Source organism: Saccoglossus kowalevskii, chromosome 2 (assembly GCF_978046115.1).
Source record: "Saccoglossus kowalevskii chromosome 2, keSacKowa6.1, whole genome shotgun sequence".
In the NCBI taxonomy this organism is placed as follows: Eukaryota; Metazoa; Hemichordata; class Enteropneusta; family Harrimaniidae; genus Saccoglossus; species Saccoglossus kowalevskii.
The window spans coordinates 20,998,201-21,025,227 of NC_140642.1; the positions used below are offsets into that span (position 1 = coordinate 20,998,201).

The following is a 27,027-nucleotide window of genomic DNA, read 5'->3' on the forward strand; positions in this document are numbered from 1 at the left end:
AACTGTTACCACCTTTTATTCTGATTGGTAGAGCCCGAATCTGTGACGTCATTAACAACTCTCAGCTGATCGGTTTAGTCACGAAGATCAAAACAACTCATTCATGGTTATTTTGGGTGCTTTTGAGGTCATGTCAGTTGACAGTCGGCTATTTGTATTTACCGTGATAACATGTATATCAGTGTTACCCATGTGTACAGGTAGGACTCGAATCATATGCTTCACACTTAAAAATCAACATCCGATATTATTACAGTATTACAACACCAAATTGTATTTATCAATTCACTCTAAACTTTTACAAGATTGGTTTCCGCATTTCCTAGAATATACGCCAGTATTTCGGCACTAGCTGGCAACTAGTAAACTGTGCATTCATCGTTCTACGGGCTATAAAAATGTATTAGAATTTACTTTCAGACTTAGGGGTCTACCAATCAAGATCCTGGGTTGTTTTAATTGGTAAATTGAGATCGACTTTCCAAAAGGGGAATTTCTTTTATGAATTGAAGTGATAAATCAGCTGCTATCTGATTAATTAAAAAACTACTAGTACCATGATGGACATACAACCCTGAATGATGTCAGTTCGTCCCTGAATGTTGTGATGTGGGAGGATTTAGAGGTATGCAAAGTTGGGTATGCAGATGTGAATGTATTTATCTATGACGTCAGACAACAGCTGATTATAATAAATATAACCCGGTCTGCCACAAAAAAAAAAAAACAGTTTCCATGGAACCAATCAATTCACAAATTCAGATTATTCTTTTCATAGCCATATGAACAATTTTAAAATAATTCCCAGTACATACTTAAAGTTTGTTTAATACGCTATTATAACACTATCAAATTTGCGTTACTATATGGATATGTTCAGTGTTTGAAAAAAAAGTCCTGCATAGCCTGATCCACCCACACAGACAAATACAGTATCATTGTTATAACAAAGGAAATACGTTATTTTAATTTATAGTTTCCGAGTGTCCATTAATTGAGAATATGTTTGAGGCAGCACCATGTACATCCCCATGCAGCAGCGACAGTGAATGTGCTGGTAGCGGAATATGTTGTAAAGTCAGTCCTATTAGCGATTGTGTACATGAATGTCACATGACACAAAATTCAGGTATAAAGTTGAGATTTATTATTTTTTTAGATAGGTTTGTCAAGATAGATATGTGGTTATTCATTATTTTATAAATTAATTATTTCATTCCACTTTCAGTATTACATCAAATTAATATATTTTCATCATTAACAAACATACAAACCTGCAACAAAAAAATATAATTACTGCGTCACCAACAACACACTAAATTACGAAAAAAATTCATAATTAAAAATTTTACATTGATTTTTTTTTTAATACAAAAAATAATATTGGGGTAACTGCAATTATACATTCAGGTTTTGATAATTTGACAACGTTTAAAGATTGTTCTGAAAATTTGCCTTGCGAAAATTAAAATTCAGCTCAGGCACATTAACTTGTGTATTTTTTCAACTGACAGTATACTGTGTACACCCTGACTCTCATGAGATTCTAAATGTTGGTAGTGAATATGAGAACTGGCAAGGGCAGTGTTGGTAAGTAAAATATTAACAAATTTCTTCTATTTTGAAATATCAGCTGTAGAATCCTTACACCTTCCAAGGTCTACAAGATCCTTCACAATATGCGTATGGCATACATGTACAGTTATCACAACCCCGGTCAGCTAGCTATTGCCTAAGTACAATGCTAGTAATATCAAGATATTACAGATGGTACAGTCAGGATTGGTTGATTGATCATGATGTCATTGTAAACAGTGCTCAGTATGCTAGCTACTAGCTACTTTGAAACTGACCAATGATTTGAGAATACTTTACTTGCCGTGGTTCTGATTTGACTTCGCCATAATATGTTATGCTTGAAAAGTTTTTCATAGCTCATAAGCTAAATTGACAATCGAAAGACCTTCAAAAGCACATAGAATCTTGGCTGCCAGGATACAATCAACTATTTGTTTTGTATTTTTGATAGTACGTGTGAATCGATTGGGGAAATCATTTGTCGTAACAGGGTGTGTGACGTCCCCAGGACCTTATCAGATGACACAAAACCAGGGAGGTGTCCATCACCCACGGAAACTCAGTTGTGCAAAGAAGTTGGTTGCCAAGGTGATTCTGACTGCCCATCCAATCAGAAGTGTTGTCAAGCTATCCCAGAATGCTTTCACACAATGACCTGTGTAATTCCTGAAGATGCCTCTACAGGTAAGAGGCTGGCATCCATTAAATGTGATAATAGCTTCATAAACTTGCTTTATCTATAACACAAATGCAGAACAGATATTTTTATTTTATTTTTGTTATTTATACAAAATCACTCTGATGTTTATGTTTCTCAATTTTTTCAAGAAAAAATTTCAAATCTTCAATAAAGACTTATTTTATCTAGCAATCACGTGACCACATGAAGGTTGCACCTAACAAAACCTAAATCTTTAATCAGTGTGAAGTATGCTGTTTCATAAAATTAAGTGTTTTTTTTTTTTTTCCTCAGGCTGCACAGAAAACAGAAAGCAGTACTTGGAAGGTGATGTTGTCAGAGTGGTAGACCAGTGTAATAATTGGTAAGAATATGTCTTGTTGTCATTTATTTATTATTTAATAATACCAATAATAATATATGCAGCATAAATTAAAAAAAAAATGCTGAAAATAATATGATAAGCCAGTTTTGTAACAATAAAAAAAGCATATGAATTTTAGGTTTTATAAGTTGATCAAGGAAATAGAGCTGTGATCAATTTTTTTTTGCGTTTCAAATGTTAAATAATTTCAATCTAAAAAAAACCAAACATTTGTACTTTATTTTTGAAGTATGACTCCATTTATTTATATTTATGTACTATTGTATATATTTTCATACATATTGAATCCAAATATCATTTTTATGTTATTCACTGAAACTTGTAGGTTTCCATTCTATTGTATTGTTTACTTACTTACTTACTTTTATAAAAACACATGCTTTTCGGTACCAAATTGAAATTGATGAGTGCAACACACTGGGCCGTAATTGCACGTTTTAGTCAGGTCATGTGACTATAATTTAACACACTGTTGCGTGTGAACCCCTATTACGATGAAGAATATTCATATCTTTATATATCATGTTTAATCAGAGCGTCACTGGCGTGAGCGTTCAAATTACATGAAAGAAGCATGGGAATTTCACACACATTGTACATGTTGCATTGAACAAGATTTGGAGTAATGACTATGGTGCTGTTGACTTTGATTGAACTAGTTCATTGCCTATTTTCATGTATTTATGTTGAACTACATTTTGAACCAAATGTACTAATCTTCCATTATTTACAGGTATTGATCAAAATATTCGAAAAAATGTGAAAATGATGTGGGTGAAAAAGTTGACATGCTGTGCATTGGGTATTTTTGCCACTCTCTACTCGTGTTCTGATTTGGACATTTTTTACCAAAAGCACTTAGCAAATTATTCTAAAGTAATATTAATTTCATTATTATGGAATTTTGAAAGAAATCAAATTTTCGCATACTCTCCTACAGCAGAATATCATTGTCATAATTAGAAGCTTATATTGTGTGTAAAAATCTTGTATAATTTTATTACAAAAAAAATAACTGTATACAGTAAACTATTACGTTTTCGCAGATAAAAATTTTAATGATGTAACAATTCAACAGCATTCACAAGGAAGAATATTCACATAAGATTTTGGCGGGAAAACATATGTCCATATAAACACACATTGTGTTTTTATTTTATACCTTGCATTTATACTGATACAAACCACCTATAAGCTCAATGTAAATGTGTCCATACAATTCAAGTCAGAAATATTTTTCACAACAAATGTATACGTATTTAAAAAAAAGGATTAATACAATTTGTTTAACTCCACTGTATATTTTCATTGATCTAACAGTCACACTATATGCGTCTCTGACGTACAGAACACCTGTTACATTTAGTTTTGCTACAGACGTCATAAATCTTGTTACCATGGCAACTCGCAATAGGCAGGTGTTACTGGCCCTTATGTGTTTTTTTTCCATCACTCCAAAAGCTTTTTTGCAACAATCCTGAAAGAAAAGTATTATATTGATGAAAAATGCCTTATTGTGGCATTCAGTGGCGTGTTTGGCAACCATATATTATTTTAGTGCGCCCTCTATAAGATGTTAATAAAAACTATCGTCTTTGTTTTCTTGAGAATCATTGGGAGAAAGCTGTATTTTGTATACAGTAAATAACCCACTGAGTAATAAAGTAATAATTCCGGTACACAACCTAAAGTTTAAAGTGACATATAATATAAAAAATAATATAAAAAACTGGGAAACCTGCTTGTTTCTAGGCTGACCACTGATTTGTTTTTTTTTCATATTTTTTCTCCTTTTCTGTACACTCTGTTTTCAGTACCTGCTCTTACAGTGAAATTATTTGTACTCAAAATATCTGTTCAGGTTGGCTTTTCTTTGTTTCTGAGCTTTTCATTTAGTTTTTGCTGCATGACATCTTTAGCTTATCCTTGAATGGCACGTTTTCAGATTGTTTGCCCATTTCAGTAGTTTTTCTTTTCCTTCTTAATGTAGATATCTAAAGATAACATTTTTTTTTGAAGATATGTGTATGATAATGTGTTATTTTGCAATTCAGATGTTTGTACCTTTGATGGACAACACTTTCAAAATGGTGATACAAGAAGAAAGGAAGAAGGTACGAGCTGTCGAATTTGGTGAGAAATATTTTTTTTTTTTTATGAAAACTCTCAATTATGCTTAAAGCGAGGGAGGCGTCAGGTGGCCATAGCGTGACATTGTTTACAAGCGTCTACCCATAAGTCTTTGCATTCTTAGCGTGTGTTGTTATCATGGCTTGGGACTCAATTCTCGCGCGTCTGTAGGTGACGACCTTCTCGCTTTAACCCTTTGAGCAGAACCCCCAAGTCAACTTTCATAACAATTCACAAAATAAAATGTTATATTTTTCCCCAGATAAATTTTTTCCAAAATTTCGATCAAGACCTATAGATAATAGAAAATGATTTCCCTTAGGTCAAAATTATTTTCCATTCTAAAGAACTACATAATAGTATGGGGCAATACGAATTTATGTTTTTTTTAAGATTTCAATTCCGAACTGGTTGTCTCTGGATGTGCAGTTTGCTGATTTTGAGTGTCTGCAAAAACCTTGGGAATTTTGCAGTCGTGAGTCATTTGTTTGTCATTTGTCAATTTGTTGGCAATACAGGCTGGCACACTGTGACATTGTTTGTTGATATATTCATTAGTTTTCAACTTGCCACAAATGACATGCACAGAATAATCCTTGACTGCAATCCACCGTCACAATGTGTTATTTTGATATACAACATACATGTATACTGTAAAATGACTAGTTTTCACTGGGTTTATTATTTAGAAAATTTGTTCTATGCTAAATTTTAAATATTCACTGGGTTTTAATTTGACTCATTTTCCAGTCAGCAAAATAAGCAAAATTAAAACCCAGTGAATAATGAACCCTTTTACAGCCACAAACGTTATTCTTGTACTTTCTGTACTAACTGCCGGTTCTCGCCAACTAGTCACTGTGCATAAGTGCATAGTGTTAACAAGTGTGGATTTCTGTATGTCAGTGATATTTGGAGTCATGAGTGTTTATTCATGTCCAAAGATGTTCATATTCAGTATAAAACTGAAGTTGGTAACGACTTGCTACTATTTACAGGATTGACACTATGTCGCAACTATATTAGATGTTAAACATGTTCTAGAAAAGTATTTTCAGGCTTATGAGTTTGCAAATTTTATTATAATCGAAGTTTTGTCATGAACCTTTTTTTTTTTTAGTACCTGTACTGATGGCATATGGAAATGTTCACAGCATTGTGGTAAGCTTTCTTTTTTCATTGGATGAGCATTGTATATTTCTATGATTAGTGTTGATGTAGGAGATACAACGTGCGACTGAAACCTCAGTTTATGAATATTTGTACATACCGGACAACAGCTTTCAGTCAAATTCAAATATAATATGAAAATAGGATAGTGATTGGCTCTAGAGCAAAGAACTGTCTAAAGCCCATACTGCCTTCAATCATATCTCAATGTTAGTGTCTGCGACTACCTGCTCATTCATTAATTAAAACATTTTCTAATTGGATGACATCAAACTAATGTTTATCTATGATGTCAAAACACCATTGTGGGGATTGGTCAATTTGAATTCATGAAGTTTTATATTTATAAAACGTTTATAACATGACTTAGTTGCACACTATAGTGACACAGATTTATAAGATAAGAGTGTGCAACTTTAATATTCACACATGGTGACATGCAACACAGATCTCATTGTGTGCAAGTTCCATCTGTGCATCAAGCAAAGTTTCTAACCAATGTCATCAAACATTGGACATCTGGAAAGGTTTGATTGTGGAACCAGAAATGAACGTCAAACACAAGTACTGCATACTCATGTGCACATGTGCAAGGACACAGATTAACTGTTATTGTAGCATGTTTAAAAGTGAAAGTATTTTGACTTATGAAATTAAGTTAGGTAGCGCCCTCTATGGGTATTTCAGGTATAAACAAGAATACATGTTTTTTTTATACACCATAAATTTAGCTTACTCTAAAGATTTGACCACTCATTTATTTTGCTGATTTTCATTCATTGGCTTCTTAAACTTATCACAGAATTGTGTTGTTTTCGTTCACCTCAGATTTTTTTTTGTTAATGAAAAAAAAACATTACTGTAGACATACACACAAAAGTAACCTACTTTCCCCCCCCCCTACTTCTAGCAGTATTGCTTATTATTCAGTCATTATTATTGCTTTGGATTGCTATGAAAAATATGTAAATGTCAAGTACATTTTTCTAGATCACAAATTGACCTAGTATGTCATCTTCAAAGCATTGAAGAATTTTCATTATTTTAGTTGAAGTACGATCCGTTGAGGCGATTAGCATTTATAAAAGACAAAACCAGTACAGAGAGTACAGCTTTCAAAATGTATTTTACCTATTCGCACAATAAATCTGCAAGCACACAATGGGAGTCTTTGCAGTTAGTGTGTTCGTCTGTTCCACTGCTATCTCAAAGAACCATACATCTGTTTTTGAGGAAACTTGGTGCATAGATGCTCTGGACCAAGGTAAAAATCCGTGCATATTAATTACCTAATTTGCATGATAATTAGCTAATTTTTAGCTGTTCAATGACTTTTCCACTGATATCTAAACAACCAATCATTGGATTTTGATGAAACTTGGTACATAGATGCTCTGAACTAATGTGCAGATGTGATAAGTTTTTGATAAAAATCTGTGCAAATTAATTACCTAATTTGCATATTTAGTCATTTTTTTTTTTTCACTGATATCTCAAGTACTAAGCATCACATTTCAATGAAACTTGGTACATAGATGTCATAGGACACTGCATGGACCTTATAGTTTTTAGGGTAATATCTGTACATATTAATTACCTAATTTGCATAATTAATTTTCAGCTTGTGATATTTTAAGTAGTAAGCATTAGATTTCAATGAAACTTGGTACATAGATACTCAAAGACTATGCAGAGATTGATTGTTTTGGGATAAATATTTGTGCATATTAATCACCTAATTTGCGTCTTTTCCACGGATACCTCAAATACTAATCATCACATTTCAATGAAACTTGGTACATAGATCTTCTAGGACTATGCAGAGACCTGATTAGTTTTAGGGTAAATAATTGTGCATATTAATTACCTAATCTGCATAATTAATTTTCAGCTTTTCCACTGATATCTTGAGTACTAATCATCACATTTCAATGAATCTAGAACTATGCAGAGACCCAATTAGTTTTCGGTAAATATTTATGCATATTAATCACCTAATTTGCATAATTTACATAAATTTTCAACTTTCACTCTGATATCTCAAGTACTAATCATCACATTCAAATGAAACGTTGTACATGGATGCTGTAGGACAATAGACAGACCTAATTAATTGTGGGGTAAAATCGGTATATATTAATTACCTAACCAATTTTAGGCTATCACACTGATATCTAAAGTACAACTTATTCCATTTCAATGAAACTTAGTACAAAGATGCTCCAGGACAATGTACAAACCTGATTAGTTTGGGTTAAAATCTGTCGATACTAATTCCCTAATTAGCATTGTGGTTCTAATCACATTTCAATAAAACTTGGTGCATAGATGATTTGTTACATTGCGCAGAACTCATTAGTTTTACACTCAAATCTGTTAATTTTCTGATTTGCATAATTAGTTTTCAGCTTTTCCATCAATATCTCAAGTACAAGTAATTTCAAATTATTTTTAATGTGTCTCTAATACTCTCAGCACATGGGAGTTCTTTCTAAGTATTCTTTGATTTTCATGGCGCTAACTCAGTGGTATTAATAATCTCTTGGTTTTTTTCATTTTTGTAATCAATGATTATTGCTCAAAATAATATTTTATTTTCGAAATTTCACAGTATTTCTGCACATTACCCAGCTAAAAATGTTATTTAAAATACCATTAAGTGCGTTAGATGTACTTTTCAGGAGACATGTCATCTAGAAACAGGCTTCATGATCTACCTTGCATACATGTATGTAATGTAAAACTGATGAAGTGGGATTTATAAAAGGACAAAGCATAAATGGTTTAACTATGTTTTATCTTTCAGTATCAGCTGGTTCTAATCCTACAAACGAGATAAAACAAGATTCTATTATAGTGGTTGTCATGTTACTGGCTGTATGTTTGTTTGAACTGACAAGGAATCACAAGGATGGCATCTAACTGCTTCATTAGTGGAAATTGTTCAATGGTGCTCACAGAACTCATCGTTGTCCCAGTGGATTGTTACAGAGCACCCTCTGGTTGCAATATATAAACATTTATGCTTATGAAAACCTCATTTTAAAGTATCAATTACATCTTACAAAAAATCAAAATTTATCAAATACCATGAAGATGAAGACCCAAACTAAATGTGATCCACACGGGGAAGTTATGCTTATATCCCAGAGATTTCACTATTGTGAACCACTGCTTCTCTAAGATATGCCTCTCAGTGGGCGAAACTGGAACACTAATTATTACAATAATTCTGGGGGTGGGGGTGGACATTTTCACTACCTGGTAACCATCACAGAAAAAACAAAGGTCAAAAACTGTCCGAAAACGGTACTTTGAGATGGTTGTTGAGACTCCCTTGAACAGTGTAACAAGATCACCCCTGCATGTCCAACATATATAAATTTGGTTGTCCAGGATTACTTCAAAGTTGATTTTGTGCTGTTTTCTCAAATTTAGCTATTTTCACAGGCTCTTTGACCGGCGTTCCACAGCAGCCCACGTAGAGCCCATAGAAATACATGATACAGCGGTACACATCTTCGAGGTATCCGGAAAAAACAACTAATTTATGTCTACCATATTTCAGGTATCAGTACACACATTTATAGAGTTTTTTTTCGTTTTTATATATATATTTTCAATGTTTTCACTTTTATATGTATAGTTCATAGCATAATTTTATGAATAAAATCCATTACAAAAGATCTAACTTTAAGATTTTCTCTTCATATATCATAATATGAAATCAAATTTTTTTAATTGTCAAAGTCTTAAAGGGTGTGATGATTAATTTCTATTGTCCTAATTGCTTAGTAATAGATGGGGATGAACTTGAAAGTAATCAAAACAATTATAATATACAGCTCAACGTTGGTAGTTTCCTAGCAACTGCAATGTTATGAGTCATGGAGATCTTGTTCATCATTTTTCCATATGGTTTCATTAAAATCGAAATACTGCTTGAACTGCCAGCCTCTATACTCTTCTGTTTTGATAAACTTCTTTTTGACGTTGTCGACGCTCTCACGGTGAAACCCTTAAATAAGAACTGTGGTTTTTGTACTCTCATTGAACGGAAGTTCTTCGGTAGAGTGAACGCATCCTTGACTGCAATGGACGTACCCCTGGTGCTGCGACTTCGATGTCGCAGTGATCTTGTTCTTGATTTGGGACTGTGACTTCTTCGTCTCTGGCCTAAAATCATAAATCCTGAATCTTGCAAAGCTCTGAGTTCTCTACTCCTTGGTAACCTGTCTGAATGATGCATGTCACTGTCTCCCATAGCTCCCTCCCCTTTAAATCGTGATTCATGCTCGTTGCAAGCAGTAACATTGTTAATGTCGGCTAAACTTGTTAATTTGGGTTCATACACGGGATTGCAAGTGGTGATGGTATCCAGTTGAAGGCTGAGACAGTCTCCAAAATATTCATACAGTTCGGTGTACCATTCCAGGACGCTTTTTTTCACGTGTCTCAGTTTGTAACCATCTGATTGAGACAAAGAACCGGCGCTTTCACCGAGATGAAGGAGATGACTAGCTGTACCAAATGTGAATTCTGTTGGTTCCTGAGCCGGACTCTGACTTGGTGAACTGCTAGCACTGTGCTGTTTAGTACTCAGCTGTTCTTTTTGTTTATACTTCAGCATCTTGTTGGCAGCAAGCTGAAAAATTGAATCATATAAAAATAGATTTCAATCTATTGGGTACTCCACTGGGCATATTGTAAACCAAACCTCTCATTAAAATAGTGAATTCAACAACTTTTTTCATTTTTTTTTTCAAGTCTCTTTCAAAATGTTGATCTAAACGGCTCGTTTCACATGTTGAATCCTCAAGTTAGTAAGCTGTGTGTTTACTACAAGCATGTAGCCAGCAATGTAATACTATTACAAATATCAAGGATGGACCTGAAATTCACGTGAGCGATAGATGCACATTGATTATTGCGGTGCCCAATTAACGTCAAACAAGCTTTTTTTTTGTCGTTATTTTACCATGAAACAACATTGAGTGACGTCAATAAAATTAATTCAAATAGATTGTAAAACAAAACACCTTTATTTCCGGAGACTACCATACTACTACTCAGTGGCAATGTTGTCTCTAGAGGGCGCTGTTCTCAAAATTACATTATCTGGTTTTAATGAAAAACATTTCCAATGGTGATGGTTTTCACAATGCTGAAACAAAAAGCATTGCTAGAACATGTCCCTAACAAGTCATTGATAGTACAATAATCAAATGAGAACAACCTGCGAGAATTAAGGATGGCTTTAGTTTCCAATCTGAAAATCTTTTCTTTTCCTAACACTTTAAGCGACAAAGTAAAATTCAGGCACCATCTACAAAATAGTTTGAATTACAGTCTGTTATTTTCCACAAGAAATGTTCCAGAAATTTTGTCAGTTTTGTCCCAAATTTATATTGAATTCAGTGTAAATTAAAAAAAAAATTAGAACAAATTTATCAACTTTGAGTGAGAAAAAAATTTCGCCTTCAAAAAGTTAAAGATCAGTGAACAAAGTGCACAATTGATATAAAAATAAGCTAAATATGGTAGCAACAGTTCTAAAAAATATTTATCGTTAACTTTTGTCACAAACAAGCATACTAAAAATCAAATTCATTAGACATACCAAAATGGCACCATAGACTTTATGTCCATCCGTCTTGACTTGAATATTTGATAGTGATGTATCTTCTAATACAACCATAAGTGTAGGCCAATAACCTGATAATTGGGGCAGTAGTACATCCTCTATAGCCTACAGAGAAATCAAGAGTTCAGTTTGGATTATCAATGCTCTTATACCAGGTGTGAACAAAAACCATCTGTAAACAGCCGAGAAATGCTTGATTTTGATGATTTTTCAGCACAAAAATGGCCACCATTCGGCCATTTTTAATAGGATCGTCAAACCAATATATCTGTATATCTATGACATGATGTATAATGAATATTTAAAATTTGAACATAATCAGTCACAGCAAATCATGGCACTAGAACCACATTTATTAAAACAAAATGGCCGCCAGTCGGTCATTTTGAATCTTACCTGAAAACAAAATGATGTGCATCAAGGTCCCATAATGTCTAATGTATATACCAAGTTTGAACAAAATCCATCCCTAAACAGCCAAGAAATGCTTGATTTTGATGATTTTTAGAACAAAAATGGCCGCCATTCGGCCATCTTGAATCAGATCATGAAACAAATTGATGTGCATATGTATAATATCATGTATGATGTATGTGTGAAGTTTGATTGTGATTGGTTCAGGCATTTCTAAGATACAGGTCCGGACGCACGCACGCACTGAAGCACAGATGTCAAAACATAAGACTGCATCCGAATAGGGACTTGGAATACTGTGTGATGACACTATCTTCAGGGATTAACTGAACCAAAATAATCTGTCAGTCGTCGCTGTCCAGACCAGCAATATGATTTTACATTGCACAGAAAAGAACACTAAATACAGCTATCTTGGCCAGCAATCGATTCATCAATCTTCATGAGTGATGTAATTGGCATTTCCATCTATTTGCCTAGTGGTCTGAAAGTGAATGTTGTCAAGTTCAATAGTGTATGTGTTTTCAAATATAGTAGTGTGAACTATATTGCTACAATCAAAGACGCGTTGAACAGGAAGTCCATTTTGGGCTAGTGACATTGTCAAATTTTGTAGGGAACAGGAAACGTTCCAGTAAGGAATTGTTATGCATATCAAAATCCTTTATTGGAAAAGAACATGTTCTATATTCACCACAAACAACATTGCTATGTTTCTAGGCATACAACGAACTCAAAGCAAAAGAAACAATCCAAGCCAAAAGACCTTCGTCCTTGAAAATCGAGTCTTATCGCCTTAGCGAGCGAAAAAAAGTCATGGCCAAAATTAGAATACCCCCGGTAGGTTATTTATTAGAGACACCAGGGGGAACCAAATTTCAGAATGTGAATTACTCTGGCAATGAAAAATCAGTGATAATAACCAAGGGGTGAGAGACTTTTTACCTCGGCGATAGCTACGGTAATTGCGACCATTATGACAGTGACAACCCCCAAAATGTAAATGAAGACAAATAAACATGTGAAGCATGAACAACTGTTTCAAATCGTAGCATAAAGTGCGGGACTGAACCATTGTTTACCTTTGAAAAGAACAGAAATTACCGTTAAAGTCCTAATATAAACCGCATACGTAATAGTAACCGCACCCCCAATTCCGGCTTCGGGGTTAAAGAGTTCTTAACAAAAATTGAAAACTTGAAAAGTACCTATTACTAACCGCACCCCCAATTCAACAAGACCGTGACTGACTTCATTGTTTCAACCAGCTGTTCCAAAACGGCATTGTTTCTAATCCTATTCTTTGTTTCGACAACATGCCTAAAAATATTCACACCTATTTATTGTTCAGCGGTGATAAGATGTCAGACTGGCAATGAAACTGCTTTTGTTCTGGCGGCGACCTCTGTCAATACTCTTTCTGAATACGTTTGTGTTTCGTAAGTTTTAGACAATGAGCTTTTATCACCGTAAAAGTGTTAAACTGAGCATTGAAGAATAATTTATCTTTCGAAAACAAATAATTTCTTGATTTAAAAAAAAAAAATCATGCCGTTTTCCCATGGAAATCAAAGGCAAAAGATCGCACTACATTATCGGTAAATCTCTTCCGTGTTGCGTTCACCATGAGGTCGCTGAACTGTCATTAACATATTTAAATGAGCTATGTAATTTAGACACGTGGGCACCATCCAGCATTTTGATTGGTTAATTAGCGACTTGACCTATCCGGTCAATAATACGTCAGTGAGCATTCAAAAGCATGGCGGATATCGTATCGGCTGTTTACATGCGACTGAAATCATTCGCTTATGGGGAAACTAAGTTGAATTTTACTTGCATTTTATAACAATTCAACGAATTTATTTTTCGTGCGTTATTGTAATCACTACTAAATAATAATCACCAATATCAACACTTCGAAAACAAGTAAGTTATTCACTTGTGACCAGCAGCATGGCCGGATCGAGCTACCGTTATGTGATCATTTGCTACTAAGCAGTGCATTCGTGTTTTTATTTGAAACTTCTGTTAGAATATACTTTTCGTTACCAAGAAAATTAAAAAAATTAAATGCATATTACATTAAAAATACTGAGTATTTTTTGTATCATGTAGAATTTTTTTTTGATTGACTGTAATTTTTCAACATTTCGTAACGCCTATTTTAGAACCAAAATAAGGCCTTTCACTCTTCCCCGACGCCTATTCAAGAGATTGTACGGTGTATTGTTTGTTTTGTGCATGTGTTGTGGACAAAAAATGACCACGCCCATTTAGTGATTGCAATATGTACGTAATAGAAACCGCACCCCGAACTTGAGCTTTTGATCCCAATTTTTAAATTGATACATTGTAATATAAACCGCGGTTTATAATAGGACTTTAACGGTACTCATATTTAAGGGTGTCATAATAAGTGAGGATGAAAACCATGTTTATGCTATGGAAAAGTGAAGACCTTGAACGTACTTTATGTACCTTAGTAAAAAGTAAATTTTTGTATGATTGTCTAACGCTTTTAGGTTCACATGCTGCAAGTTAGAGTGGGAATTATTACTACTCTAAATATCTAAACATATAATAATTTTTTTTAATCTTGTCAAATAACACTGCTTTACCTTTGGTCCAAGTGCCATGAGTCCTACTATAGCACCATAGTGTGAACACAGTGGTCTAGCATGATCTAATAAGACTTCCTGGAATGCAGCATACAGCTGGTTCTTAAGATGATTGACAGAACTGTTGTAAGTCCTACAAACAAATACAAAACAACAAATGTATAGCTGTAATGTTTTAGTTAAAAAAAAACATTTCTTATGTCAAACGGCCAAAATGAGGACACTGAGAGCATAGCATACACTGTATACTTACGTTTTACATTAAAGCGAACCTAAATGCGGCCTTAATTTATAGTTGTGTATATTCTAAACTGTATTCGAAATAATATTGCAGTGGTTTAATTTTGTTTTAATTATAACTGTAGCTTGGATAGACATTTGAAGTGCTTGCCATGGAGGCCATTCATGGAGGGGAATAATTAACGAACGAACATATTTAACATCCGGGTACTTTTCAAAGCTATGACGTTTTAGTATCTGATCGCATTCGTATACGCCATTGTACATAGCCGTTCATGCTGCCAAGCATTGTGTACTATTAGTATAAACTCAACTTTTATATGCACAATGTGCTTTTTAAAACTTGGGTTAGAGCCTTATGCGTTTGAACCACAGTATTCTGAGAGTGAAAGCCCAATTGCGTTAAAGTACCGTACTTCCCCGATCGTAAGCCCCTCCCGAGTATGAAGCCCATCCCTATGTTTTTACTTGGTATTTATCGAGTTGAGGGCATTCACGATTATAAGCCCAGAGTGTTTTTACTGGGCGTCGACGATATTCTTTAAAATATGCGTGTAAAAGGTGTGTTTCATTTCATAATAATCGTGATTGGCATGTTAGTTTGGTTCATGCTTTTAGTTTTATGAGAAAACTCGCATTAATTTCAAGTTCAGAGTGCATGGCGAACATACACAACGTGATTCGCATCGTTTCTATTCTGTCATTTACTCAGGATGAACATCGATGTTGCAATTCTGGAGTAATCCATATTTCTTTGAGTAGTAGCCTTCGAAAAGCCAAAAATGTGATCGTCAAGGCGTGTACCTGGATATTGGGCATGGTTTACTTTGAGACTATCATGAAAGGCCTAGGGTTTGAACGATGAGACATGTTGGCGACCGAGAAAGGTGTTTAAATTCTTCCTCCACACTCAGTTTACCCACGGTTACTATTAACCGTCGTTTATATTTCGGAAATTGCGAATCGCCAGTTTTTAGGGAAAAAAATCATCGTTTTTTCGTTGCAATCAGTGCTACAGATCGCATTTTAACATTGCGGTAATTCACTTCCGCATTGCGCTAAAAAAATTGTCAATAATCGGAAAATTTCATCATTACGACACAGCATTTTGATTGGTTAATGAAAGACATGACCTGTTATGTCAAAGGAAGTTGTTCCAGATCAAATCGTGCTGAAAAACCTCATGGTGGAAAATTGTTTTGCGCCGAGAGTTTGCATACGATCGAAAACATACCAAAACGAAGATAATGATAAACGCCTTCGTCCACCGTTTCCTCACAGACCCACCCATTATTTCACCGTAAATTCAGACGGTATGTAAATCGTATTGTAATAAAATGTGTGTGTTTTTTATGAACATGTTTGTTTCTTCATTGTAAGTATCGTTCAAATCAATGACGCATTTTTTTTTCAAAAATAAGTATTATTTTCCCGAGCCCGGCGTGGTGAACGAATATTTTTTTTGGATAATTTTTCGTTGTTTGCAAGGTGGTTACAGTGTTTAACCCCAAAACAAAATCATTTTTTCTGAGTTGGTCCTCGAGTACAAGCTCATCCCTTACTTTTCCTTTACGTGTTCATGCCTCCGGGCTTATGATCAGGGAAGTACGGTATACTGTGACGATTCAGATCAGTCCAGTGTGAGTGATGAGAGTATATCGTCGACGATGCCCCTTGTTCGGATGAAAGTTTTATTTCAAATTACACAGAAGTCTGTGAACAATCTGCTTGGTGTTCCTGTGACACTTGTCCCATGATTTGCCAGTGCAGCCCCGTGAATACATGGACGAAAATGTTTCCACCACCACCCTACGAACTCAAGATAGCATACTCCAGCATCCAGACTTTGAATAATTTGCACGCCGCACAGTGCAGTACTGGAAACAGCATTTATTAGACAGACAAAAAACAAAACAAAATGGCTGTCTCGATCAATCGCACATCCATAATGTTTGTATGTTGATACACTTGTAAATAACATTAACGTAAAAGTCAAAACAACCTAGACTAGAAGTCAATTCACCAGTCCAGCCAGCTATGGCTCCCTAAGTTGCTTATATTTAATCAGATACTATTTTGTCATCATGCTTTGTTACCTTACCTGTTTATTCCTCATGAGGGCGTTTTTTTATGGCAAGATGGCGCAAACGGAAGTCCTTCGCAGATTTATGGTTTCTCATATTTAAATCATAACTCTGAAGATAATCAATTTTTTGAAATTTTTTTTTCAAATTTATTATCAATATACATAACTTGATAAATACAAACACCAAAATAGGCTCTATTTAGTTCCCCTTTAAATCAAAGGTAAAAAAAAAAGATGGCCACGGTCTACGTCCAGGTCTCCAGAGGGCGCCATCTATTGTAATTCAATTTTGTGAGAGAATCTCAGGAGTTACAAGATGACAATTTACCGGGAACCCTTGCAATCTTAAGGGTAATTTTCAACAGTCACCACCATGTGACCAATTTCAACAAAATGGTGACTACCCTTAGTTTTCACATTGCATTTTATGTGAAATTTGCCTTGTGTAAGCTCACTTTTCCCATGTAATTGTAAACAACAAAATTTTCAGATACAGTGACCCCTCGGTAAGTCGCGATTCGGCTAAGTCGCCGGTATTTGGATGGCTCCCAAAATTTCTATTGTGTTTTGACAGCAGTTCTGAAGTACAAAGTCTAATGTTTCTGTGGCATACTAGTAGTGTTTTTAACTAACCGTTAAAGAGACAACTTAACACTTACTGTCCGTCAATTGCTGCGATGCAATGGGCAACAGTGGCCTTACTCAAGGTGTCAACAGGGGTGTCGAGTACGGGGTCGGGTAGTGACCGTACGTGCTTCTCGGTCGGTCCCATTTTGGTATACCTCTATAAAACTCGCTACAATGAGTTGAATTCATTATCTGATCTCTATTTCTCAACTGAGCAGCATGTCTAAGCGAAATCTATTCAGCCTGTTCGTACGCCATAAACTCACAGCGATCGACCGTGTCAAGAAGAGGTGAAACCAAGTTAAGGGTTGCACGTGATCTAGCAGTGGGTGAGCCCACTATTCGTGGGTGGGTAAAAAATGAAGAGGGAATTTGTTGACCAAGTTGACCAAGAGGCGAGACTGAACAGAAAAACATACGAAATTGTCCGACATTGATGACATCGATAAAGCTGTTTATGTTTCTTCAAGAGATCTGCCGGAGCTCCACTCTCTGGTCCCATCACCCAATGCAAAGCACACAACTCAGATATGACGACTTTTAATTTGAGGCCAGTTCAAGGTGGTTCTTGTGATGACAAAGAAGATACGCTATACACGAAGTCTCAATCCGAGGCAAAGCTCGATCTGCGAACATAGACACTGTCAGAACGTTTTCCGAAAAACTGAGAGGAATTATCTATGAAGGTGGTTATTCCGACGAACAAGTTTATAATTACGATGAAGCTGGTTTAGTTTGGAAGCTGTTACCGTCGAAGTCGCAAGCAACAGCAAACGACCCACATAATATCGGACACAAACAAAGTAAACAACGCATTACTGCAGTGTTTACAGCAAACATAATCATGATCTTATTCGAATACTGCCTGACACACAATTTGTAAATATGTTTCTAATCTTTCAATTAACTAAACCAAGGGTTTATATGTGCTTTTTATATGTTTTCAATGCACGACCCTCCTCTTTCACGAGGTCCCTCCGTAAGTCGCGGTCCTCGATAAGTCGCGGTTTTTGCTTGGATCCTGACACCCACGACTTAGCGAGGGGCCACTGTAGTAAGTTATACATTGTCAATCCTACAAAACTTCATGATAGTCCAATTTCTCAGACACATTCATGAAAATGCTTCTCTAGCATAATCATTAGTAGGTATTACAATACTTACTTGCATATGTGTGCCAGTAACCTGGCAGCATAGTCTCTTAATGTCCAGTGGTCATTTAACGGATTGATTGATGCTGCCAATGGCTCCATTATACAATACATTACACTTGATACAAGTCTCTTTAACTAGAGTAGAGTTAAAATAAAAAAACATCAATAATACAGTAAAAACACTAATTTTTACTGTGATATAATTTAACTATTTTGACCTGGGTTTTATATATTCATAAATTTGTCATTAAGTGATAATTGTACATGTTCATATAAATTAAAAGTTGTACCGGTACTTGCACATAAAAACAGAGATATGAATTACAACCCAGAGAATAATTAATGCATTTACAGTGGATCACAAGATGGAACAAATGTATGTCACAAAGTTTTAATGAAATTAAAAAAACTAACCTATAAGGTACATAATGTTTGATAATAGTGAAAGTTGTGGCGACACCATTAATAAGAGTCATTCTATAAATTCTGAAAGGATGAATCTCATGGCATGTACAGAAAACAAATGAAGAGACTAATCTCAATGGGAAATGCTTCACATCAAATATTGATTTTGTGATATGGAAATGCCCTAAGATACCAAAAAGACACCCTAAGATACCAAAAAGACACCCTAAGATACCAAAAAGACACCCTAAGATACCAAAAAGACACCCTAAGATACCAAAAAAAAGCTTCTAAACTGGATGTCTTGTGAATACTGTAACAGTTGTATTTGGTACATGACGTTTATTATGAGGGTTCGTTATTATGAGGAGTGCATACTTTGCAGTATACCGTACTCGTAATAACCTTATTATTATAAATCTTTTCCTCCCAGGTATACATCATGGAAATGCCGAAATCCAAAATGTTCAGAACATATTTAGTGAACATTATTGTGTGGGGTCCAGTCAAACCCTGGGGCAGCCATGTTTGTTTTTATTATTAGAGGACGCTTAAGCGCATAATCGTTCCATATTTGGAATTCACGTTTCCTAATATTATAGGATGAAAACACCCAGTGCAATACTGCAAAATTATGGCACCTTATGATATTATGGTGACAGATGTATAATAATACTTTATATATCAGGGACTTCCAATAAAATATAGAATTAATATAATTCAACATGAATTACTCACATACGGACCAAGGTATACAAATGGATTGTAAATAAGTGACATCACTATATGCATTAGTTTAGTTAGCTGTCCCAAATCATGATTGACTTTCTTAACTCCAACAGAAACAAACTGGATGAGATATGGTAATAAGGAAGAAACCTTGGAGTTGGTTCGGAGATCGTCAAGAGCCACCTGTAAAGTCAGCAATAAAGAAATATATATAAGAAGTATATTTGAATTCCAAATCTCAGAATCAGCTTAATTTCAGACCTTAGAATCAGCTTCATTTCAAACCTCAGAATCAGTTTAATTTCAAACCTTAGAATCAGTTTAATTTCAAACCTCAGAATCAGTTTAATTTCAAAGCCAAGAATCAGTATAATTTCAAACCTTAGAATCAGTTTAATTTCAAACCTTAGAATCAGTTTAATTTCAAACCTCAGAATCAGTTTAATTTCAAAGCCAAGAATTAGTTTAATTTCAAAGCCAAGAATTAGTTTAATTTCAAAGCCAAGAATCAGTATAATTTCAAACCTTAGAATCAGTTTAATTTCAAACCTCAGAATCAGTTTAAGTTCAAACCTCAGATTAGCCTCATTCCATTCTCAGATTCAGCGATATGAAAACCTAAGATTCAGCCTTTAATCTACAGAAATGCTTTAAAATAGCTACCGGTATTGATAAATGCACTCTAGTCATGTGACTTTTGAACCTGGGGTCGACACATTAGATTTTACTGTACACAATGCAACGTATGTTGCTGCAAAGGAAATGCAGGGCAGTAAAGAACATAAATATATTTTTAAAGTTTGATCTTTGCTGTTTTTATTGTTTTTCCATTGCATGAAACAGAGAATATACAAAAACACACACGTTTGTATTAGACTACTCAGAATGCTTAGGACATGTTGTTTTGGAGATGATGAAAATCAAAGCAAGTTCCCTTACCTTCATAATGTCTTCATCATTGCCCAGAATAGCTTTAGTCACATTTTCATGATATTTCACCAAATCCTCAGACAAGGTCTGTGCTTGGACTTGACCATTACGCTTTCCTGTAAAGCCTTAATAAAAAGGCACAAGGAAAAAATTATCTGACACCCGTAAAACTAGTTGGTTTACAGTCAGATTATAGTCAAGATCTATGACTGACCAACAATCATTTATGAGTACAGAAATAACAATTACAGCCATGGTTACAGTTTTATTAGACAGGTTCAACTGTAAGCCAATAAAGCAAAACGACAAACATTTGATGCGTTTTTTATCATTTTTAATCTAGTTCCCTATTGTTTACACAAGTTTGTCATTTGTGTATGCATGACAGTATAAATATAATATATATATCATATCACACATAGGATAAATGATTTTTAAATCCAAATGACCTGATTCTACTAAAGCTAACTTTTCAACAACTTGCATGCACTTCTAATACAAATATGGTTTATATAAAATATTAACAGGCAACAGTTACCAAACAGATTTGAATAAAACTGCCATATAGATCAGTAAACAATGTGTCAGGCTTCACATGACCTGCACATGACCTTGTACTTACCTTGAGGGCCACTCTGTATTGGAGGCTTCTGCACACCTTCAACAGCAAGCCACTGAGCTGCAGCCAAGAAAGAAAACAGTGCTTGTAATATTCAACCAGTGTTACATACATGCACAAGGAAAAAAATTAATTTGTCTACGTTTAAATATGATCCCTGAATATCAATGTTCACAGTTTTATGATTTTAGGGAGTTTACATAGATGAAACGTTGTCAAAATCACAGTGACTCCCCGTTCACAACCACAAAATTGTCATTGTCTCGCAAAATTATAACACGCAAATCGTATTCAACTTGGTAATATAAGTATATATTTGCGTTTTAGTTATCGTTAGCCAGATGTTTACTGCAAAACCCGTAATATTAGCAACTAACTAGGTCTGTACTTGTTTATTTGCATAGCAGACACACCTCCAGTCAATAAACCAATAACAATGGTAGATATAGACACACCCCTTTCTGAACAAACAACTTGGGTACAAAGTGTCCAGTTGGTTCATAGTCCATGAGTTGTTGACCGGTGAATGCACTGGTTTGTACAAATCGGGCAAATAAACACATTAGCCAACCAATACTGGATATATCAAGTACATGCAGACAGGGTTCATCAAGGATAGGTAAGTAACTTTAAATTGTGTATAAACTTTTACTTTAATCAATCATTTTTAATCAAAGAATTGCTTTAATTAGTAATATATAATTTGTTTTCAAATGAATGAAAATTAGCAGCAAAATATTCTTGTGAGGAGTTGAAAATTTATGAGGCAAGTGAAGTCGCACAGTGTAAAAACTGACTGTGCACTAATTTGTACGCAATTGAATCACTTGTTCTTGAGAAAATTGGTACATATCAAAATGAGTTTATTATTAAATCAGTAAATAGTTCATTTCTGGCTGCTGTATTTGCATCTTTCATTGCTATTAGCATAAATATAGGTCACATGACCTGACATTTTACTCCTTGGGCAGTATCAATGCAAAATTATTATTTTTTCCAACAAATCTTCGACAACAAATATTAAATCGTATTAGAACAGTAAAAACTTAATTCATTTGAAGGATTAAGACTCATTCTTCATATATTAATTTTGTGGCTCACAATGAAATATTCTGAGTTTTTTCTCTGTTTGATACATACAAATCAACGTTAAAATCATCTATGACAAGAGAAATAGAAGAAGAAAAAAGTGTGTCACACAATTAAATGTTTGATACAACACAGAATCATTTTTTCAATTTTACTTTTTACTAATTTTTTTACAAAGGTTCATTTTAGGGCAACAGAAACATAGATGTGTAGATGGGCATTTCACAGCACTTTAAATGCAGCATTAGCCTGCCCACATTCCCTAGAAGGACAGTGGCCTGCTTAATCTTTTCCATTGTATTGCCAACTGCATTTGTTTTAGCATTATCAACTGCCTTGCCCTATGGTTTTGTTTTTATAACTCAAAATATGGTCTCAGGTTCCATTTTAATATTACTCAAAGCTATAAGAAGATCTCAATACCTCTGACAGTAGTTTTCCCAGCACATACTGGAATTTTTCCATCCATGGAAATCTCAGGGAGGTTGATTTCTTTGTCTTCCATGAAGTACAGCTCTGCATCCTTAGTCGTTCGAAAGAGCATTGGATCTTGGGACCCATAACCATAAATAGGCTGGACATTTAAAAATATTTTTACATTCATAAAAAAACAAATCATCAAAGGTGAGTTGAGAAAACTTTTTCCATCCAAGTGACTTTAATAGTAATCTGGGATCTATTACACTATTGTAATCTAGTTTCTACGAGATGAGAATGCAATCACTCAAAACATGTAGGTGTGGGCAAATGCACAGAAGTACCGGTACTTGTTTTCAGTATCAAGGAAATCTCACTACTGTGAAACAGTGATTTACAAAGCATAGCATATCAGCAAATTGATATAATAATATAATATGTAAATTACTTAATATATTGTATTCATTGTAGGGATTATTAAGGTAGCGGGACTATTATTTGCATACTTTTTCTCATCTCCTAATTGTGACTAAATGACTACAAATAGACCCAGAAAAGTATATATTTTTATAATCGCCAGACTTCAAGCTTTTCACAAGTGTATTTTGCATGCCCGTATCTGCATTCTACGACACGTTACTCAATCAAAGGTGAAAAATTACTTTTTCTGTAAAAAAAATAATTACGCATTTATGCTGGCGATAAGAATTAGTTTTTTTCACTTTTCCTAGTTGTTCAATAGTCTGGTAAATTGAATGTGTCTGGTCAGATTTATTCAAGCAACGCGTTTTAAAAAATAGTGTGCTGAATTGGAAACCAAAAAAATAAAGGAATGGGATAGCTATAATTGGATAAATTCGGCATATGAAAACGCCAAAATCAATGATTTTTTTCAGTGGCTGTGTGACCTTGTGTCTGACATATGAAAGTTTATAGTGCATTTCATCAACATAACATAGAATGTCATGTAAGTTGGTTAAAATGTAGATTTTCTGAAGGGAAGCAAGGCAGCCTCAGTAGTGTTTTCCAAAATCAACAACACAGGTTTAATCTGTGTGCCTATAAGTTTCAAAGATAAACTCAAGACAAAGCAATGTTAGGATGTGTTATCAGTAGCTATCTGACACACAATGAGTGTTTCCAAACATTTGAGTGGTTTGTCTCCGCCCCTGTTTGTTTCACAGATTAGTCATTTGCATATGAATGTGTCAGACACAAGGTCATACAGCCACTGAAAAAAATCATTGATTTTGGTGTTTTCATATGCCGAATTTATCCAATTATAGCTACCCCATTCCTTTATTTTTTTGGGTTTCCAATAGCCTTACACATTTGGATGTCCCTACACATGTTAAAACAGACCTTGATGGGAAAACAAATTGATTGTGCCGATAAACAAGTTTGAACATCTTTGCTGTTACTTCATGGACGTTTTCTAGGAGTTTATGTTTTTCAAAATACAAGGTCTTTAACAAAAAATAACGTATACTTATTGTCGTCGGATTAACACCAAATTTTCACAGCTTTAAGGTGACAGTGAGAGGAACTTGAATGTGTCCAGACAAACTATTTCATCGATTATTTACCAACGAGTTGTGGTTTGAGTTGGGGGCAATGCGACTAAAACAGTGATTTAAATTCAGCACACTATTTTTTAAAACGCGTTGCTTGAATAAAACTGACCAGACACATTCAATTTACCAGACTATTGAACAACTAGGAAAAGTGAAAAAAATACTTCTTATCGCCAGCATAAATGCGTAATTATTTTTTTTACAGAAAAAGTAATTTTTCACCTTTGATTGAGTAACGTGTCGTAGAATGCAGATACCGGCATGCAAAATACACTTGTGAAAAGCTTGAAGTCTGGCGATTCTAAAAATATATACTTTCCCGGGTCTATTTGTAGTCATTTAGTCACAATTAGAAGATGAAAACAAGTATGCAAATAATAGTCCCGCTACCTTAAGTACTCATGAGTACTTATAGTACTGTTTATCCGAAATGATATATTAGAAGGGCCTTGTGCTATAAATTCTCCGAGGAGAAACATGTGAATACTTTGCCCATTTTTGTTGTGTTTTAAGTTAGTATGGTCATGGAAGTAAAATATTTAACCTCCCTGGTGGTTTTAGCAGAATCAGAGCTCCAGTGTAAGTTATGAGTCAAACTTGTGTTTTCACAACATGATTATGTAACATTTGTAATAACGTGCTTCTAAGAGAAAACAGGAATGTTAATAATCAACTCCAATTAGCAATAAACAAGGTTTGCAGATTCCTACCTCCACGTCCATCCATTTCAACGCCCTGTTGAAATCCTCACTAGTCATTTTCCTTCTCTTTGAATGTTTCATATATTGAGTGCTAGCCTGTGAAAAAATTCAATACGATGATGGATTATTTCCTAATAGTTTATCCATTAGCAATTCAATGGAGGAGGTAGAAAAACCATGCAAATATGTATTTTTATTGAATATAACAAGAAGATCGATTTATGACAATAAAAAGGTTATTGCAAGGATACGAACTACAGACAGTGTGTGATAACATCAACCTCCATTATGCAACAGCTAACACTTAAAATTTAAAGTTTAAAATTTCAGACTATAAATTTTTGTTTCGTTCATCCGAAACCATTTCTCAGACATGCTTTGACTGATCACATTCAAACTTAAGACACAGACCATGTATGATGACTTACATAAACACATCTATTTTAATTACCATTTGATCAAGTATGGCTGACTGGCGACCATTTTGGTTCTCAAAATTGCTCAATATTCAAACATGTTCAAAACCTTTTCTCAGAGATAAACAGGGCAATTTTATTCAAACTTTGTATCATGATTATGCTTATTGGGTTAGAGGTTCAAACAAAAATGACTGGTGGCCATTTTGTTTTTATTTATATACATACAGATTCCTCACTACTTGAAAACAATGAAATAGTTATACATTTGTAATTTCCAAAAGAAAATAATTTCATCACGGAATAACAGTTCCTAAGGTGTTACTCAGCTCATCAAGCTGACCAGCTTGTCATTCACCAGGCGAAGAAATATAAACAAACGAAACTCAAAGCACTTTGTGGTATTGACAGCTAACTCGTCCAATTGCCACTCATGAGCCATGAGCTTCTCAATTTGAAAACAGCCAAAAATCTACAAACAACGCATATGCTTTAGTCAGGTTTGAAAATTGAACACCTGCATGGCAAATGTTTTGATGGGCTTCTTTAAAAGTAGTATCTCTATGACGCATCGACCAATCAATGACAAGCATAAGATCGCATAGTGGCAAAGATATATTTGTAGAAATAGAACTCTGCCTGGGAGATTGTACTATACTCATACATGTAGGAACTGTTACTAGTATGTTATTTTGTGTGACTTGACTAGATTAAATACAGAATAGGGACTTAGCATTGTCAATGTACTAATTAATTAATTAATTTCAATTAATTTTGTAAAGTAAAGTTGGTTTCACAACTTCCCACTAGTCCTATGCACTGCCAGCACAATGTAAATATCAGATGCCTATAAAGTAACACCATAGACATCATAGTATGATTATATATTGCCTATAGTACCACCTCGTGTATCTCCAACAAATTGTAAACAGAAAGGCGGCGCTTTCGAACGCTAAGTTGAAAACCGCATCCCGTTTAGGTTTAGCTAAGTGTAAGTTCCATGATGAACAACAAAAGTAACTCCCAGAAAATATTCCTATAGAATTTTATAAAAACACACAGTCGCAAAAAATAATTCATATTTGTTTACGAATTACCTGTGCTGCTTGTCTAAGCCTATAACATACATCTTCCGCCAACATCGCCGCCGCATCTTCCGACAAATCGCCGATACCAACTGACTCGGCATAAGTCTTCACGGACTCCCTCGAAATCTGGGCGAACCTCTTCGGTTGCTCTTCCCCCATTTTCAAAAACAAAAAACAGCAGAACAAAGTATAACAGCAAAGATCCTCCCTAGTAGGTACAACAGAACTGGAACCGCGACAAACACCACTGACAAATGTTACGCCATTTTGTTTCCTTCAGCTGGTCGTTACTATATAAATGACATAAAAGGGAAGTAAAGTACCTGGGGAA

At 34.7% G+C, this 27,027-nt stretch overlaps 2 protein-coding genes across 2 annotated transcripts; one reads left to right on the plus strand and one right to left on the minus strand.

Moving 5' to 3' along the window:
• Positions 1-78: 78 nt before the first annotated feature.
• Positions 79-9,639, plus strand: LOC144354090 (kielin/chordin-like protein). The gene is made up of 9 exons (XM_078010215.2): positions 79-200; positions 977-1,129; positions 1,515-1,590; positions 2,030-2,262; positions 2,552-2,621; positions 4,457-4,503; positions 4,697-4,775; positions 5,893-5,933; positions 8,749-9,639. Exons 1-9 carry the CDS (start codon positions 104-106, stop codon positions 8,862-8,864), a joined length of 912 nt encoding a protein of 303 aa, XP_077866341.1. The 5' UTR covers positions 79-103; the 3' UTR covers positions 8,865-9,639.
• LOC100368940 (TAF6-like RNA polymerase II p300/CBP-associated factor-associated factor 65 kDa subunit 6L) lies at positions 8,721-26,977 on the minus strand. The gene is made up of 10 exons (XM_085492677.1): positions 26,706-26,977; positions 25,202-25,288; positions 22,924-23,074; positions 21,415-21,471; positions 20,802-20,917; positions 19,872-20,045; positions 18,739-18,863; positions 14,622-14,754; positions 11,563-11,691; positions 8,721-10,587 (listed from the first exon to the last, which is right to left on the minus strand). The coding sequence occupies exons 1-10, from the start codon at positions 26,853-26,855 to the stop codon at positions 9,775-9,777; spliced, it is 1,935 nt and encodes a 644-aa protein (XP_085348803.1). The 5' UTR covers positions 26,856-26,977; the 3' UTR covers positions 8,721-9,774.
• Positions 26,978-27,027: the final 50 nt, after the last annotated feature.